Source organism: Polychytrium aggregatum, assembly GCF_025602895.1.
Source record: "Polychytrium aggregatum strain JEL109 chromosome Unknown BJ171scaffold_2, whole genome shotgun sequence".
NCBI classification, from domain to species: domain Eukaryota; kingdom Fungi; phylum Chytridiomycota; class Chytridiomycetes; order Polychytriales; genus Polychytrium; species Polychytrium aggregatum.
In genome coordinates this window covers 1,396,530-1,412,577 of record NW_026516204.1, presented here as the reverse complement: position 1 = coordinate 1,412,577, position 16,048 = coordinate 1,396,530, and the positions used below count along the sequence as shown (strand labels likewise).

Below are 16,048 nucleotides of genomic sequence, written 5' to 3'. Positions count from 1 at the left end.
TCCTCATATGCTAGGTTCCTTGGCGGCACCCATCCAACACAAAGACAAGACCACCTTTCGCCGTGTGGCCGGTGCGCTGTGGACAACTTTCATTCTCTTCATTTAGAATCCCATTTCCGGACATCATTCTCTTCCGCACACATGTCTTGTTCGCCACAGTACGAGCACACTGAAAACGAGACCACCTATTTTTGAGGCCGATGGCCATGGTTTTTTTCTAGACCCCCAGAATATATTCCCACATCTACTATTCTCAACAACGATCCACCCCACGGAAGCACAGCGAGGAGTATCCTTTCGATCTGGTGGACGTGGCTGATACCGTGAATCGATTGCAATGTCAACTCAGCCAGGAACATGGCCCCATTGTGGCCCCATGGTGCGGCTCCGTTGCGACAACACAGATCCAGCAGCTGGATCGGGAGATACTTGCTAGAGGGCAGCTTATCGTCTCGAACAAACATGCTCCTCTTTGCTGTCTGCTTTCTCCAGGGTCATATCGCGCTGGTTGGACAGCATCCACTCGTTCGCACTGCTTACACAGGCCGCCGTTGGTCAAGAGTTGCCAGCACTAGACTCCATGGGACGGTCACCCATGGGATAATTCCATCCGCTTGGTCGTACTATATGATCCGGGCAAGAAACAGAGACACTGTGGATGCGGGCAACCACCTGGCTGTGATTCGTGTATTTCTATCCATGATCCATCCGCCCCAAATGAAAATCTGAATTGCGCATCACCGACAGTCGTGGCCTCTGCAGATCGCATCGACACCGCAGTAAGCACTCAGCATCGTCGCAGCCATGGTGCGGCATTACAACCCGAGCTAGCTACAAGTGCTGGGTTTGCTGGGAGCGATCTGATCTGATCTCGTGCAATTCATCTCACAGTCATCACTACCTCAAAGATGCTTGGACTGCTGAAGATCTTGGCCGCCGTGCTATCGACTTGCGCCTTCATATCTGCAGTTGTCGCAAGCACTGCCAACGCGACGATCAGCATCGGCCTCACATACGCCCTCACAAATCCAGCCAGCTTTCCCGAAGGCCCGTATTTGGCCAACGCGATGCTACTTGCCATCAAAGAAATCAACCAGAACCCGGCTTTGCTTCCAAGTAGGTTATGCACCCGTCCGTTGCGCGGTGAGGAATGCATCAGCGATGCCTCTCGAGCAACAAACCGTGGCTTCGATGTCGCATCGCCAGCTCCACAAGCTGCCATATCGAGTTTCTCGGATTCACGCCATCTCGTCTGATTGCCGGCGAGCGCGTCCAGAGTTAGATTGATTGATGCTTCCTTCTCAATTCAAGATATCACGCTGCGGCTCGTCACCAGTGACTCGGGAGATGTCACAAGCCAAGGAATGTAAGCGCATTGCCACGATTATTGTGTTGGTTCGGCGATCGGCATGCTGGACTGACCCCTCCCATTCACCAATAGCGTGGGTCTGCAAAGTATGATCGCGAATGAAGGAATCGTGGCAGCCATAGGAGAGACACGCAGCGAGGTGAGTAGCAGCGAAGCGGGCTCATGGCTGCCGAACACGCCATCGGACTGGCAGGTCTCTGATAAAGTTGTTGTCGCTCTGCTGCTCTATCGTGCTGATTGATCGGCTCGGGTTCTATCGACTAAAAGCGTCCACTGCGTCTCTAGATAGCTCAGTACGAGGCCATGCTAGCTCAGCAGCATAAGGTATCCGTGACATACTGCATGCTGGAATTCAGACACACTCAAACTCACTGTTTTGCCATCGCTGTGGCTACAGGTTCTATTCGTCGGCATGCAAAACTCGGCCACGGCCCTGACCAACAAGACGGTATTCCCAGTAAGCATTCGGTGTCAACGCGCCTCTGCTCGCACACGAAATACTGATTGCGGCGGCGCTCTCATCAAATCTTTTGCACCTCCTTTGGAACCAATTGTCCAAACGTCGCCACGGCGCTCGTGACGCTGCGTTGCAAAATAGAACTTTATCGGCCTTGTTGAATCGGACAAATACAGCCTGGTGGTTTTCCTCAGTTACGTGGCTGCCATGAACTGGAAATCGGTACGAACATTCGACGGCTCGAATCTGGCCCTGCTTTCGTCAGAATCAACCCGCAGTAGACTCATTGGCATGATATACAGATAGCCATCGTCCATAGCCGCGACAGCCTTGGCGTTGGAGGTAATTTCCGCCTGTTGCACCCTCCGAATCGATGCATTTATGGCGGGAGCAAACTTACCGAACGAACGACACACGGATGTGCATTCGATTTCGACAACATACCACCCTCATATCCTTCCGATAGCCGCCGCAGATGCCGAAGCAATTGCAAATGCCCTCGGACTACGGATCGTCATCAATCAAGTATATACCACTGCGCTGCTTCTGCGTCAACTACAGCATGGGATACAGGGTGGCTCTTTGGCGAGGACGCTCGCTAATCTTGATTGTTATATGCAGGGCTTCTATGGAATCAACCGTGGACTCCCGAGCGACCTGATCATCCCGATCGAAAATATCCAGCGATCACGAGCAAAGATCATCATTTTGTGCGCCAACCTTCTCAACACCGCAGACATGTATTTCATGGCATATCTCCATGGGCTCGTGGGTCCGTCGTATTTCTGGGGCGTAAGTGTTCACCATGCCGCAGCTTCGTTTTCTGGGAATAGTGGCTGACATGGCGGACATACCAACGCCGCTGCTTCGCGAAACAAAACGTCGCCTCGGGCCACTTCAAAAGGCTGCGATTGTGACATTGATCTTGCACTTTGCTGTTTTAGGGGCTCAACCTTCCACTCTATGGACTTCGGGATCAAACTTGGTTCAACACAAGCCCACTTGGGCCTGTCCGTGGATATGGATTCAGTAATATATGCTCATTTCATGCATCCGTTCGATTTCGGCTCCACTAGAGTTTGAACTAAACCCTTCGATTGAACTGCACAGGCAGCCAGCACATTTCCCTGGGATCGCGGAGCACTCAGTTCACAAACACATGGAATTCGCTCGCACAGAGCGACCCCAACGACTACATCCCGCTGACTTGGCGCTCGTACGAATGGGCAATCAGGTGCGACTCCATTTCTGCAGTTCTTTGGACGTCCCCAACATTACGGTATCCCATAATTCAAACGCTAACACTCCACGTCTGGACTTCACGCCAAATATCGCCCACCAGGCTCTCATATGATGCCGTTTATCTGCTTGCCAAGGCTTGGGTATGGGTGATAGTTTCTCGCACGAGAATTCCATCAGAAACAACCAGCGACGTCCCTGTCAACAATTCTGATTTCGATCTTCACAGACCAAGCAAATGCTTAGCAACCCTGGCCGGGATCTCCCAACTCTGATCTCGGAGGACCCTTACTATCCCGTGAAATATGTGACCAATCTCACCTTCGACGGGGCTGCCGGGATACTGATATTCAACAAAAACAGCGAAATGGCGGTATGTATGTGTGCCCGTGTCCGCGGTATGGCCGGTGGTAGGGTCGTGGATCCGAGGCGCCTATCGATCGCCCCTTCCCTTTCGTAACATGTCGTTGTTGGTGGTATCGACATGTGCAACGGTCTCCACACAGCGTTCTGCCTTGGTACAGTCCTTCCAAAGCGTCGGGAGTGCCGGCCCCCAATTCCAGACGATGGGGGTGTTTGCCAACGGAGTCATCAATACGCAATGCAGCGGTTGCGCGTTTCTCAACAACAACGGCTCGTCATATGTAAGCATGCTCAAAATATCACCTTTGTTGCTGTGCGGTGTACGATTTCGATGATCTGGAATCGAAAACTCACCGTCGGTTGCGTTTTCCATAGATTCCATCCGACATCGAATACATCAGTATGATCCCCGACCGATGCACCGTCCCACCCCCAGCTATCCCTCGTATACCGTGTACTGACTGCTGTATCCGGTCGACACCGACAGACTGCAGCCCAGGCTGGGAGCCGTATATCCTAAGCACATATCAGCTGATATGCGTACCATGTCCAGAGAGTGAGTAGGCCGAACTGTCGGTTGACCGAGCTTGCTGCTGCACCGGACAGGCCATCTATGGTCCCCAGATGATGAGAGTGCGCACTAATACGCCATCTGGAACTTCTTTCCGCCGCAGACACATTCAACTACCAATACAATTCTACCTGTATACCGTGTCCCCTTGGGGCGAGCTGCACCGGCGGCCGCATATTTGTCCTCAAAGACTATTGGTACAACCCAAACTCAAGCAACTTGAACAGCTTCATCATGTACTGCGGCAGTGGCAATCGATGTGAGCATTCTGGAACGCCCTCTGTCAAATCGCTGGTGAAAATCATGAAATGGGCGATGCTGATGCTACAATTTGACACAGGCTGTCCAGGGGACTGCGACATCACCGCCAGTGATACGTGCAATCCACCATTTTATGGGGCGTGAGTGTACAGCGCCTACTTCCATGCAGATGATAATCAGGCTTCTGGCCACTCGGCTCACACACCGCTCTCGCCACACAGGCTGTGTGGAAACTGCCCCGATGGGCGCTACGAATGGAGCGGAACTTGTGTCGAGTGCGACGGCAGCCAAGCTGCCCGCATGGGATCGCTGATCTTCTTCTTGGTGCTGATACTTGTGGGCATACTGTACATCATTCCGCCGACGAGGGAATGCTTCTTTGTTGAACTGGTATGGCCAAATTAATGATTGCCACCGTCTGAGATATAGTGCTAGAGTGCCTACCCGATGCTTGTCGCTGGTGAGAGCGATGGGTAGACGAATGGCATGTGCTGCCACTCATCAACCAACTCACGAGTGCTACTTTGCTACTGTAGCTGCTGGTGTACCAAATCGCCCTCAAGTTCAATCTGGAGGGGAACGCCATCGTCACCAGCATCTTGACAGTCATCAACCTCAACAGCGACATCAATCAAAGCAGTGTCCAATGCATCCTCCCGTTATCGCCCTTCATGAAAATGGTTGCCAATTTCTTCATCCCGTTTTGCATGTTCATCTGCCAGCTCATATGGCTCCTGCTTGCAAGGCTGGCGATGCAGCTATCAAAACGGCACGTTCGTGTGCGCATCATACTCGATACGCTGACGGACTGGCTCCCGCATCTCAAAGACAATTTTGGGGCCACCACGGTGAACACCGCGTGGACGATTTTTCTGTTTTGCTACAACCCAGTCTATGACACAGGTATGGAAACGACTGTCTTGCCTCTACACACGCATGATATACCCGAGACGAGAGCCCATGGCGTGAACTTGGAATGCCCATACTGACCACAACGACGCACGCAGCCATCCGAATACTGTCATGCAGGCAGATATCGGACCAACTTTCTGTTGTTTGGGACTACCCGGCAGTGCAGGTAAGACAGAACCTAGCGAAAGATCATCCATAGCCCATGTTTCGCGTGCACTCCCAGCTTTCGGGCTGAGGCAGCTCGAGATGGCCAAGCCATTGGCTGTACTGTACTCATTTGCTACACAGCCTAGACTCCATCCGCTCCGGATACGAAGGGTTTTGAGGGGGTTGGAAGCGATTTGTGATGTGGCTGCAATGATGGATGAATTGTGTTTGGGTCGGACCGTTTCAATCACTCATCCAAATCCTTGCTGTTGCGACCCGGTGGTTATGACGACAATCTGGGCTGCCCCTTGGCCAGTGCTGGTCAGAGCAGCACACAATAGCAGGCATCGCGGCGCTGGTCATCTTGGCGGTGCTTGTGTTTGTGTTTCCGTTCATGATCTACAGGCACATGATCAAGCACCAGCGCAAGGGCCGAGTCGTCTCGGGAGAAGCCGTGCGACCAGAGCATCTCGACCCTCACGTCACGCTCTACATCTCCTATGCGCCAGAATACTACTGGTGGACACCCGTGGATCTGGTCGAGAGGATGCTCGTCAACGGCATTCCGATTCTTATCCGAGGCGCTGGAGGTATGAACGCTGCGGCAGAGACGCGGGCTGTGATTCGTCGCAAAGATACAGAGGGAAGTCATATCTGGCGCACCGGTGTCTCTGTTGACTCAAGATTCTCTCGCACCGGGAATGTCAGATTATGCGTCGATGACGTGTTTGATGGTCCTATTGTGGATGTTTCTGTTGCTGCGGTAAGTCAAGGAAGGGGGTACCGGGCAGCATTGATAGTGGACAACCACAATGCATGCTCTGGGTCGCCGACAAGCATCGCAACGATTTGCACGGCACCATGTATGCGTGTGCGAGTATGTGACCCGATCCATGTGCGAACTGTGTGGAGCAGGTGGCATGCGGGACTATCATCCGTCTCGGACGACACATCTCCCCAATCGACAATGAGCCTCGCTCTCACGCGGGGCCGTCTCGTATTGCTTGCCCTATCACTTCCCGAACCGAATCCATCACAATCTAGTGCCTTTGTCATGCCCTACGAATCGACCCTGGACAACTCGGTCCGAATTGTTGGATACACATCCTTGGTGGCGCTCGGAGCCTTTCGGATTCGGCCCCTGTTTCTGCTGCTGAGCTATCAGATCGAGATTCCCGTGGCATTCAATGAAGAGTTTGTGTGCTTGCTTCTACCGGTGATTGTCCTGCTGCCGGCCAAGCTCATTGCCTTCCTTGCTCCGACGATAAGGAGACGGCGGGGCATCAAGCGTCCCAATGCACCTGCGACGCCTTCAGATACAATAGCCAACTCTGAAGGGTCGTCGAGTGAGAAAAAGCTCTTGAGGGACTCGACCGCGCCGGGTGCTGATAAGGCGTGCGAAATCGAGACTATCGAGAAACCCTCGATGTGAGGCTGCTGCGATCTCTGCCAATGTGAGGTGCCAGCCGCCTTTGGTCATGGATCTTGAATATATACATGCTTCTACCGTCGTTCACGATTTACAAGAGCAAGTCGTCTCACTATTTACAACAGTAACAACAGTAGCAACAGCAAATTATCGGTAGCAAGGAGTGTAATGCGCCACATCCGCATGTCTCTGGTCGAGTTTCGTTCAGTCCCGCTTCTTGCGGCCGGTAGCCAGATGTGTCGATGGCGCCGACATGGAGGACAGCGCCAGGCCAGATGTCTGGGCAATCAGCGTGGTGCCGGACTCTGATCGACCGAGTCCTAGCCGTCCGTCTTCGGCTGGATCGGCGATGCCAGCGCTGCTCCGTCGCTTGCTTCCGGCGCCGCTGCCATGACCAGCTCCCGGGCTGTGTTTGCCAACCTCGACTACTTTGAGGAAGTTGCCAAAGGGAATGGCGCACAGAAGCATGTCGCTGCTGTGAGCAACGGCATCGACCCCGCTGATTTCAAAGACAGAGACGGGCATCGCAGCCTCGTCTGTGCATGTTGGAGCAGCAATCGGTGGGGTGGAATGGTGGTCGGCAAGCCCCACCACCGATGGCGGTGCCACATGGCCAAACAGCGAGGGGCCCGGCGTCCATGGGCCGTTGTCGGAGTGATACCGGCCGCCTTCATCGTCGCCTTCAGTCGAGTCACTTTGCGTTTGCGAATCCGAGTCGTAGATGTACGCGAGCGGCGATCCATCCTGCGGCACATGAGTCGCAACACGATCGTAGCTGTGCATCGACCATGTCGCAGACTGGGTATCGACCACAGACTGTCTCGGGATGGTGGTGGCAGGAACCAAGCCCTGCTCCTCCAGGACGGCGACAGCGACACCGAATCGAGGAGCTGAGTTTTTAGATGGATCGCGAGGATCAGCGAGGCTTGAAGCAGCGGCATGGCCATGACTGGGCTGCGCTGGAGACAGTGGCGATGGCTGGGCAGGTGGGTTCCAGAGCCACGAGAGCGGGTCGCTTGTCTGGCTCTCGGACGGACCAGGCGCAGGTGTTGTTCGCTCCCACGCCATCATGTTCTCGCCGTCAAAGTCGTCGAGCCCAACTGCGATGCGTTGAGTGACGATCGAGTCAAACTTGGATTGGACCACGCTGGGCTCGGGAGAGAGACTGGTCTGGAAGCGATCATGCAGATCCACCAGCCACATTTCCCAGACCCACAACTGGCGATCGTTTTGCGAGTCCTGGCTCGGCCGCGACTTGCGTGCGTTCCCAGAGGGGGCATATTCGTCGTCGGTGGCGTCCCAGACATAGCGTCCATCCCAGCTGCGTATGCTACTTTCCGAGACGGCCCGACGCTGGAATCCAAGCAGTTTGTCCGTGTCCACGATCCGAACAAATCCACAGCCGTTGACCTGTTCGTTGAGGATCAGCCGTGTCCGCACCACAGTGATCGCCGAGCCGGCGCTGTTGTGGGAGCGCGGTGCCTCGACCAGAGGGGTTGTATCTCTTCCGGGGTCGCCTTGAGCCGAGCGAGATCGGAGCACAACCTCAAAGAGACTCAGATTGTCGAATTGCGTTGCCACAGCCACAATCAAGCGCGATTCCTTCTGCACATGCAGATGCACTGCCGAGTCGAGCATGGTTTGGCTGGCCGTGTACACTTCGATCGACAAGACTCGACTGGAGCATTGGCGAGGTGCCTTGAGGCGGATTCCGTTGGCAGAGTCGGAGCGCAAGCAGCCAGAGAGCGGTGCAAGGCCTGGCGCAGTCGCGGGCTCGGCCTCCAGGACAAGCAGACACTCGCCAGTGGTACAGCTCCATATGCGGACTTGTCCCTTGGCGTCGCCGCTGAAAAGGACATTGAGATCAGCTTGGTGATTCAAATGGGTGATCTTGTCGGCGTGGCCACTAAAGGTTCGCTGGCCTATCGGGACGCCAGACCCCGGCCGTTCGTGCGCCTGAAACATCGAGTCCAGGGCTACGATGGAGCCGTCGGCCAGTCCGATGAATAATTGCAGGCCGGCGAGGCATGATCCAATGGTGGTTATCGGCACATGCCGCTGGATGTTGTGGAACCCGAAGTGCTCCGACGGGCGGGTGTAAACAAGGGTAAACAGGTCACCGTTAGAGAGGGCGATGCACAGCGCGCCTTCCCGGAGTGTGGGCCCAGCCGACAGGGGTTGTTCAGGCTTTTGAGGAACCGTGCTGTCCAAGACCGGCAAGTCAAAGAAGCAGTGAGCCGTGATCTTGTAGGCGCCGAGCATGATCTTGAAGAGACGCTGACGCTTCCAGTCAACTGTATCCCAGATGTCGATATGGCCATCATCAAGCACGACAATAACGAGTCGGTATTTCGGTTGGTGCTCAAGGGCGATGATGCGGGTGCCATAGTCTGTGCTGTACCGAGCCAAAGTGCGACACAGGCTCGAAGCCGATGGCGTCGATCGCAGCGGCCGCAGACTCAGCAAGTCGCAGTAGACCAGCTTTTCCAGGCGATTCCAGAGTACTTGCTGAAACCCGTGGCGCCCGGTCTCGGCATCGCCCTCGTCCTTGTAGATGAGTTTGGCGTTTGAAACGGGATACGGAAGCGAGGATTTGATCGTGGCGATGCGGATGCGATCGTAGAGGATCTTGGGCGGTGCGAGCGTGGGGTTTGCTGTGTGCGCAGGATCGCGACCGCCAGACCACAGCGATTCTGCAGCATCGGGCCAATCTCCGTCATGGTCATCGACAGGACTCACTTCTGGGCTGTACTGCCAAAATATAATGCTGGCCACCTTTTTCAAGCCAGCAAAGATGACTCGCTTGAGCACCCAGTCCAGGAATCCCGTCAAGCCGATACAGGCAAAGATGCTGACGAGCAGACTGACGACCAGGCCCACGATCAGAACCGGAGCGCGGAGGAACTTGATCACAGCGTCAAACGATGCCGCCGGGGTAGTTGCATTCGGCTCATGGTCCGCACGATTGATTTGCCCGTCGGGACCCGTGCTCGATGGACCAGCGGACCCCGAAGCAGTAGGGAGTGATGGCGGCCAAACAGATGGGCGATCTGATGCCGACAACGACTCTGCCGCTTGGCCGTACTCGTTCTCTGTGTTGGGATCATAGTGAACGACCGACGTTGCCTCGGGAAGGGGTGCAATGGGGCGTCCGACTTGGCGGCGGCTGCCATAGCTCTCGTAAAGACCGAATCCAAGACACAACATGATCAAAAATGTCTAGATAGCGAGCGGAGTCAAAGGGGAGCAGAGTCAGTGGCACAAAGCTGCTTCTCGTCACAGACCGAGGGCGAAAGTGGTCGCTGTTGGGCAGGTATGGACCAAAACACTCTCTCGGCACGATAGCCCCCAGTTGTATATCCAGACTCATTTGCAGTGACTGCTGCAGGACAGCACAAGAAGGTATCGAGTCGCAGACGAAGCACGATCTACAACGAACCAGCACAAGACTGCGGGGCAGATGCTTCCTCTGCCCTTCCTTGGCTTTCCCGTCGGCGGAATGAGCCGGGTTCTTCAATCGATAAAGGTCCGACAGCTGCAATTGGAAGTGCGTGGGAACGACCATGACGGGTCAGTGCCACATGACAACAGCATTGGCCTCGGCATGGGCATTGAATCTCAATCTCGGTCACAGTGCGCAATTTCATTGCGGGCATCAAAGCTGTGGCTTCCGGATGCGGTGTGGTCGTAGCGATCGACACTCGACCGCAAGGGCAGAATGCCATGATTGGATGATGTCCGTACCTCGAGGCGCCGGATATCGATCGATAGAATGGCGGTGAAAAACGTGATTTGGAGCAAAAAACCGATGACGACGGCGAGCGAAGCCACGAGACAGAACTCCTGTGCAAGGCGGAATAGCAGCCCGTCAGTCTAACGGCAAGCACTCGCGGATGGGCAAGATCGGGCAGGGCAGTCGAGGGCGAACATCGACATGACGGGCTTGCAGTCCAGAGCTCTGAGATGACGATAATCCCGATCATAGAGCCGGCTTCAGGATGGCGTGTCCAAGTGCTCTGATGGAGAGGGCATACCTGGAGGGCCGGGATGTCGATGAGTGATCCGCCGACCAGAAACAGCATCTGGTAGCCCATCGACAGCGCCATCTTGGAGCCGATTTGGCTCAGGCCAAGACCGACTCGCTTCTTGACGGGCAGGTCCATGGAGGTCTGGACGATGGCTTTGACGAGATTGAGGATGTTCTCGACACCGATGGCGATGATCAGGAAGGGCAGAATCTCGTACCACGGCACGAGCTGGTTCAACTGGTCAAAGCCCATCAGGATGCAGAGCCCAACGGCCATGAGCATCGACGCAACGACCATCAGGATGGCGCCGAATCCGATCCCGAACTTGGACTTGACCAGGTCGATCTTTTGCATCACCAGCGAAATGTAGACAAAGACGATGGCATAGCAGAGCAGCAGCACCACGGAGCTGGCTGAGGCGGACGAGGCTTGGTAGAGAACGAAGCGCCCAAGGTTCAGCAGCCACGAATCGGTTGGGCGGGTGTGCAGCTCATCCCAGGCTCGGTGCTCCTCGATCAGATGGACAAAGGGATTGGTCTTGTTGGTGGACGACAGCACCGGGTAGGAAAGATATATGATGAGGGCGAAGGAGAAAAGCAGCGTTGAGTAGGGCCTCGAGGCACAGACGAGTCCGTGGTGGTAGAAGAGCCTGTCGATCCTGGACCGGACGAGCCCCTCGGATGGCATGGCGAGACTGGTGAGGCGGAAGGACGAGCGGGAGGTCAGATCCAGCGGACGGCCGACGACGGGGCGGGTCGGCGGCAGCAAGGAGGTGTCGACGAACGAGGCTGGGAGGAGCCGCAGGAGGTCGGCGCAGGAGCAGATGAATCGGCTTGCGGTGCGATGGGCGCTCTGGACCTGATGCGGACAAGAGCCTGCGGGGGGGGGGACTTTGGTCCTCATGCGATGGACAACTCTGCGCCACAACCGGCCCAGTGCGCCGGATCCAGCCTGCCAGGCCCAGCGATCGCACGGCACTCGAACACCAGCTCAAAAGCGTCGCCCCGATTCACCAACGACGGCCGTTGATGGCCTTTAATGGCCGTTGATGTTGATATTCCGACGGGGACTGGTCTCGGCAAAGCCGGCAGCGTTTTCGTCGTGCCGAGGAACATCACCGAACAACGGAGGACGGCCGTGTGACGACTGTGCGACGCAAAGTGGACAGAGGTTGGACTCGCCATGCATGAAGCAGAAGCAGAAGCAGAAGTAGCTGTTTCGCACGATGATGGCATGGCGTGCTCCGATATGCAACGAAGCGGCGATGCGCCGTGCGAGGGGGGGGGCTTTGCTGGATACGAGATACATTTGCGCGCTCGATTCCAACATCATTACATGCCACGGAGGGGCATTTCCGCTACCGGCAGCGTCAAAGGCCGTTCAGATCCAAAAAAACAGAGAAGCAAAAAAGAAGAGTCGATCGGGACGACTGGGAAAGAGGCAAGGGACAGAGGAAGGGAGACGACCAGGGCGGCTGTGAACCGCACTTTATCGGTAAGTGACACCTTGGGCCCGGTACATGGACGAAAAGCGATACGCCCAATACCAGTTGCGCACAACATAGCGGATGGAATCAACGGCAGACACAATCGGGGCAAAGACGGAGCTTGCGGCAGCGCGGGAGGAGGCGGTGTGAGCACCAAGCAGCGCCCGTCTGAAATACGCCATCTGCGCCCGATAGTAGGGCGGCAGCAGTGCAAAGTTCAGCTTCCAGCACTCGCGATTATAAAGCATGTGTCGATCAAAGGAATCGTCCAGATAGATCTTGTAGAATCGCGAGAGCTCCTCGGGGGTGGCCGAGCGGTTGTGTTGTCGGAAGACTGGAAAGAGAAGCCAGAGTCAGAACCTTCATCGACATGAGAAATCCGCAATGGCAAGCGTGCATGTTTGGAGCTCATAACACGGCTGAATGATGAGCAGCGACACACAGCAAGGGAGCGCCGAGGCGGTACAGATAGATAGAATCCCGCTGCATTGCAATCCGCCATTTCAGCATCGACCCGCCAGCCAATCCAGCATCGAATTAAGCCGTCGATCCGGCTGCCGCCTGCCCATCGAGCAGTGACCCATCAGACGGCAGTCTATCCATCGAGCATAGACGCATCTGTATGCGCACCTTCGGTTTCGAATTCGGCCTTTCGCGCAATGAAGCTCTGGTTGTTGCCTGTCCAAAACGTGTGGTGGAAGTGTTGGGCATCCTTCAGAGCCTCGAGATAGGCGACTTCCTCCGGCAACAGAGCACTGCGGGACTCGGGCGTCTTCAGCTCAAGAAGCCGGATGTTGGAGGCAGGATGCGGCGACGAGACCATCAGGGACCGCGGGGTCGATGATGAGGAAGCCGACGAACCAGCCAGAAGCCGAGTCCAGGTGCGAGCGCGGGAAGCCATGCTGTGGAGAACTAGCCCTTAAGCAGGGTGGGCAACAATGGTGGACTTTGCAGCTTCTGAGGCCGAGGACAGCTTGGACCGGGAGGGAACGAGGAGGCCTTCGCGACGGAAGATGACGAGGTCGGCGGGTGGACAGCGACGATCGATTTGGCGACGATCGATTCAGCGACGATCGATGCAGCGACGAGGAAAAAAGACAAACCGAGCCGAGTCAGAACACAGATGGTGAGTCAGACCGTTCGAACCTGGCTGGAGTGCATCCGCATCACGTGTGCATGTCACGTGTGGAAGCGCCACGTGGGCTTCTGTGCGGGCAACAGCTGCACAGAACCGATTCTGTGTGACCGCCGCTGCCGCTGTATCTCGCACTGTCGCTGTATGCACCCGTGGACAGCCAGCGACTCGGCCACGCCTCCACCGAAACCCAAACACCAAACCCAAACACCGACTCCATTCAACAATGTACCGAGTCTGTTCAACAGCGCACCAGCTTGACAATACAGCCATGGGCACAGGCCGAAACACACGCACACAGCACAGGCCCCCGCCGCAGCGCAAAAGAAAGGAAGAGGAAAGGCGCCGCCACCCGCCCTGCACAGCCACGCGCGTCGTGGTCGCGTGCCTTCTGCCCTGCCGCGCCACAGCCGCGTCGTCTGCCCTCACGCGCCCAGCGCCTCCTCCCATAAATCCATGTCTTTCCCGCTCCCCTGTCCCAGGTCCGTCGTGTCCTTTGCGTCTTGGTCGCTCGTGGTCTGCAGCAGGATCGCTCAAACTCATCTCAATCCCATTCCCCGATCTCATTCCATCGCCATTCAGCCAGCACCCCACCTCTCATTTCCGCCGCCTTCGACATGATCTTCTCTAGCTCGACCCTCTCCACCCTCGGCCTGGTTCTCTGTGCCGCCACGACCGTCCTGGCCCGCGGCGGAAACGCCAATGTCGGTGCCGATGTCGCCGTCTCCGGCCAGAACCATGTGTCGTCCTCGGCCAACGGCGTTGGAGCCAAGGCTCCCAAGTCGAAGACCACTAAGGCTAAGACCACTAAGGCTAAGACCACCAAGACCAAGACCACCAAGACCAAGACCACCAAGACCAAGACTGTCAAGCCCACCACCACCACCATCACCCGGACCACTGCCACTTCGACTCCCACCACGGTATGACCTCTGCCCTGCGCTGCCTCTGCCAACCGTATCCTTGCCATTCGTTATTGTCGCCAGGGCTATCCATCCATTCTCATCACCTCATTCAACTGCCTGCTGCTCGAATCCCTTCTTGTCCAACTCCCACCTGCCAAACCCAGCCCCCGTCGCCTCCCGGCAGCTTCCTCATGACCCTCGACGAGTTCAAGTGCGCCTTCACCAAGCTTACCACCGACCAGATGGTCCAGGACCGCTGGACTGGTCTGCAGGCCGCCGTCGCCGGTACTTCCCTGGGATCCTCCCGCAGCGAACTCGCCATGTTCCTCGGAGAAATTGACCACGAGAGTGACGGTCTGACCGCTGTGGTGTAAGTCCTGCGCCTCTGTGCTCTCTCGCCCCAGATATCACTGGATGCGATCCATGGCCCATCAGCCTCGGTGCTCACACTCATTCTTCCATTGCCTCCCAGTGAGTACTGCGCTCTGCCGTCGGCCAAGAGCAGCTGCGTCACCAGTTACGATGGCCCTGCCTGGTGCAATGCTCCGGTCCCTGCTGGCAAGCACTACTACGGAAGGTAAGCCTCGCTGCGCGGCGCTTATCACCGGCACCATCCGGTCGGCTGGCAGACATGGAAGCCACCTGCTGGCTGTACACTCCCACTCATTCGACATCTTGTCTCTCTCCCGCTGCAGAGGCTTTATCCAGCTCTCGTGGTCCTGCAACTACCAGGCTGCTGGCAAGTCCATTGGCGTTGATCTGCTCAGCAACCCCGACCTTGTTGCCACCGACATCACCCTTGCCTGGAAGACGGCCGTCTGGTTCTGGTACGAAAACAACTGCGGAAAGGGCTCCTTTGCCGATGCCACCCGCGCCATCAACGGCCAGCTCGAATGCAACGGCGGTTCCGGTGCCGCGAACCAGGTCCTCCGCATCCAGCGCTACCAGGAAGTTCTCAAGTGCATGAGCATGACCGACAGCCGCCCCATGAGCTGCTAAAGTGCATCCGATTTCGATCTATCGGCCCCGGCCAAAGCAAAGCGCTTGCCACACCCACACCCACCAACCTTGGGGTTCAAATTAATTCCGCCTCGTTTCGAATGAATAGTCCTTCTCATGATCTCTATTTACCACCCTTTCGCTTCGCTATCACCGTCACTCCAGGCACTGGTTGCCTGGGCGGCGGTGCTTGCTCGTGCCGTGCAATATTCTCTCCCTCTCCCTCGCATAATCTCTTGGTGTCTGCGTTCATGTTTGCGAGCGAATTACAACGTTTCCAAAATGAAATGGGACACTCGGTCGTGGCCAGCTTTTGCCGTCCACTGCAAGGACGTGCTCCTACTTTCCATGGCGACACTCTCGTTGGGCTTCGGTCTTCGCCACGACCCATGCTATCGCCAGGTCGCTTCTTCCATTCGCGGTGCTGTCGTCCATCATCCATCTCGCATCCGGCGGTCGCGTGGGGCGCCAGGGCAAATCCCAATCGGCCCGTTTTCCCGCTTGGTCGGCTCGTGCCCAAGGACGTTTTCCGAATTCCACCTTTTTTTCTTCGTCGTCATCGCCATCGTCGTCAAGCCGGGCAGCTTGTCGCTCTCTGCGTGCATCCTGGCCATCGTCTGCTACCGCAGGCAAATGCCGCATTCGGGCCTCGTCCATCGTCCCAGTCTCTGCCTCTGATAGCCTGTTCTACCGCACCAACAGCTTTCGTCGGCCAGGCCAAGCGTCTGCCTCGTCTTTCGTTCAAGA

At 56.3% G+C, this 16,048-nt stretch overlaps 4 protein-coding genes across 4 annotated transcripts; 2 read left to right on the top strand and 2 right to left on the bottom strand.

Moving 5' to 3' along the window:
- Positions 1-908: 908 nt before the first annotated feature.
- On the top strand, positions 909-6,852 carry BJ171DRAFT_620986 (periplasmic binding protein-like I; the record flags this gene model as incomplete). Its single annotated transcript, XM_053115428.1, has 23 exons — positions 909-1,116; positions 1,312-1,366; positions 1,442-1,508; positions 1,655-1,693; positions 1,767-1,826; positions 1,968-2,048; positions 2,129-2,168; positions 2,293-2,351; positions 2,448-2,618; positions 2,771-2,855; positions 2,937-3,060; positions 3,169-3,208; positions 3,295-3,438; positions 3,590-3,709; positions 3,804-3,828; positions 4,103-4,258; positions 4,349-4,400; positions 4,482-4,650; positions 4,797-5,163; positions 5,290-5,338; positions 5,725-5,909; positions 6,028-6,082; positions 6,364-6,852. 23 exons carry the CDS (start codon positions 909-911, stop codon positions 6,749-6,751), a joined length of 2,739 nt encoding a protein of 912 aa, XP_052971585.1. The 3' UTR covers positions 6,752-6,852.
- A 100-nt stretch (positions 6,853-6,952) lies between these two features.
- On the bottom strand, positions 6,953-11,463 carry BJ171DRAFT_577117 (sterol-sensing domain of SREBP cleavage-activation-domain-containing protein; the record flags this gene model as incomplete). The annotated part of the gene is made up of 4 exons (XM_053113789.1): positions 6,953-9,967; positions 10,188-10,283; positions 10,493-10,591; positions 10,783-11,463. The coding sequence occupies 4 exons, from the start codon at positions 11,461-11,463 to the stop codon at positions 6,953-6,955; spliced, it is 3,891 nt and encodes a 1,296-aa protein (XP_052971584.1).
- Positions 11,464-12,040: 577 nt separating this feature from the next.
- Positions 12,041-13,341, bottom strand: BJ171DRAFT_118897 (uncharacterized protein). The gene is made up of 2 exons (XM_053105529.1): positions 12,893-13,341; positions 12,041-12,596 (listed from the first exon to the last, which is right to left on the bottom strand). Exons 1-2 carry the CDS (start codon positions 13,161-13,163, stop codon positions 12,265-12,267), a joined length of 603 nt encoding a protein of 200 aa, XP_052971583.1. The 5' UTR covers positions 13,164-13,341; the 3' UTR covers positions 12,041-12,264.
- A 547-nt stretch (positions 13,342-13,888) lies between these two features.
- On the top strand, positions 13,889-15,654 carry BJ171DRAFT_595231 (lysozyme-like domain-containing protein). Its single transcript, XM_053114582.1, has 4 exons — positions 13,889-14,320; positions 14,467-14,672; positions 14,775-14,879; positions 14,998-15,654. Exons 1-4 carry the CDS (start codon positions 14,015-14,017, stop codon positions 15,299-15,301), a joined length of 921 nt encoding a protein of 306 aa, XP_052971582.1. The 5' UTR covers positions 13,889-14,014; the 3' UTR covers positions 15,302-15,654.
- Positions 15,655-16,048: the final 394 nt, after the last annotated feature.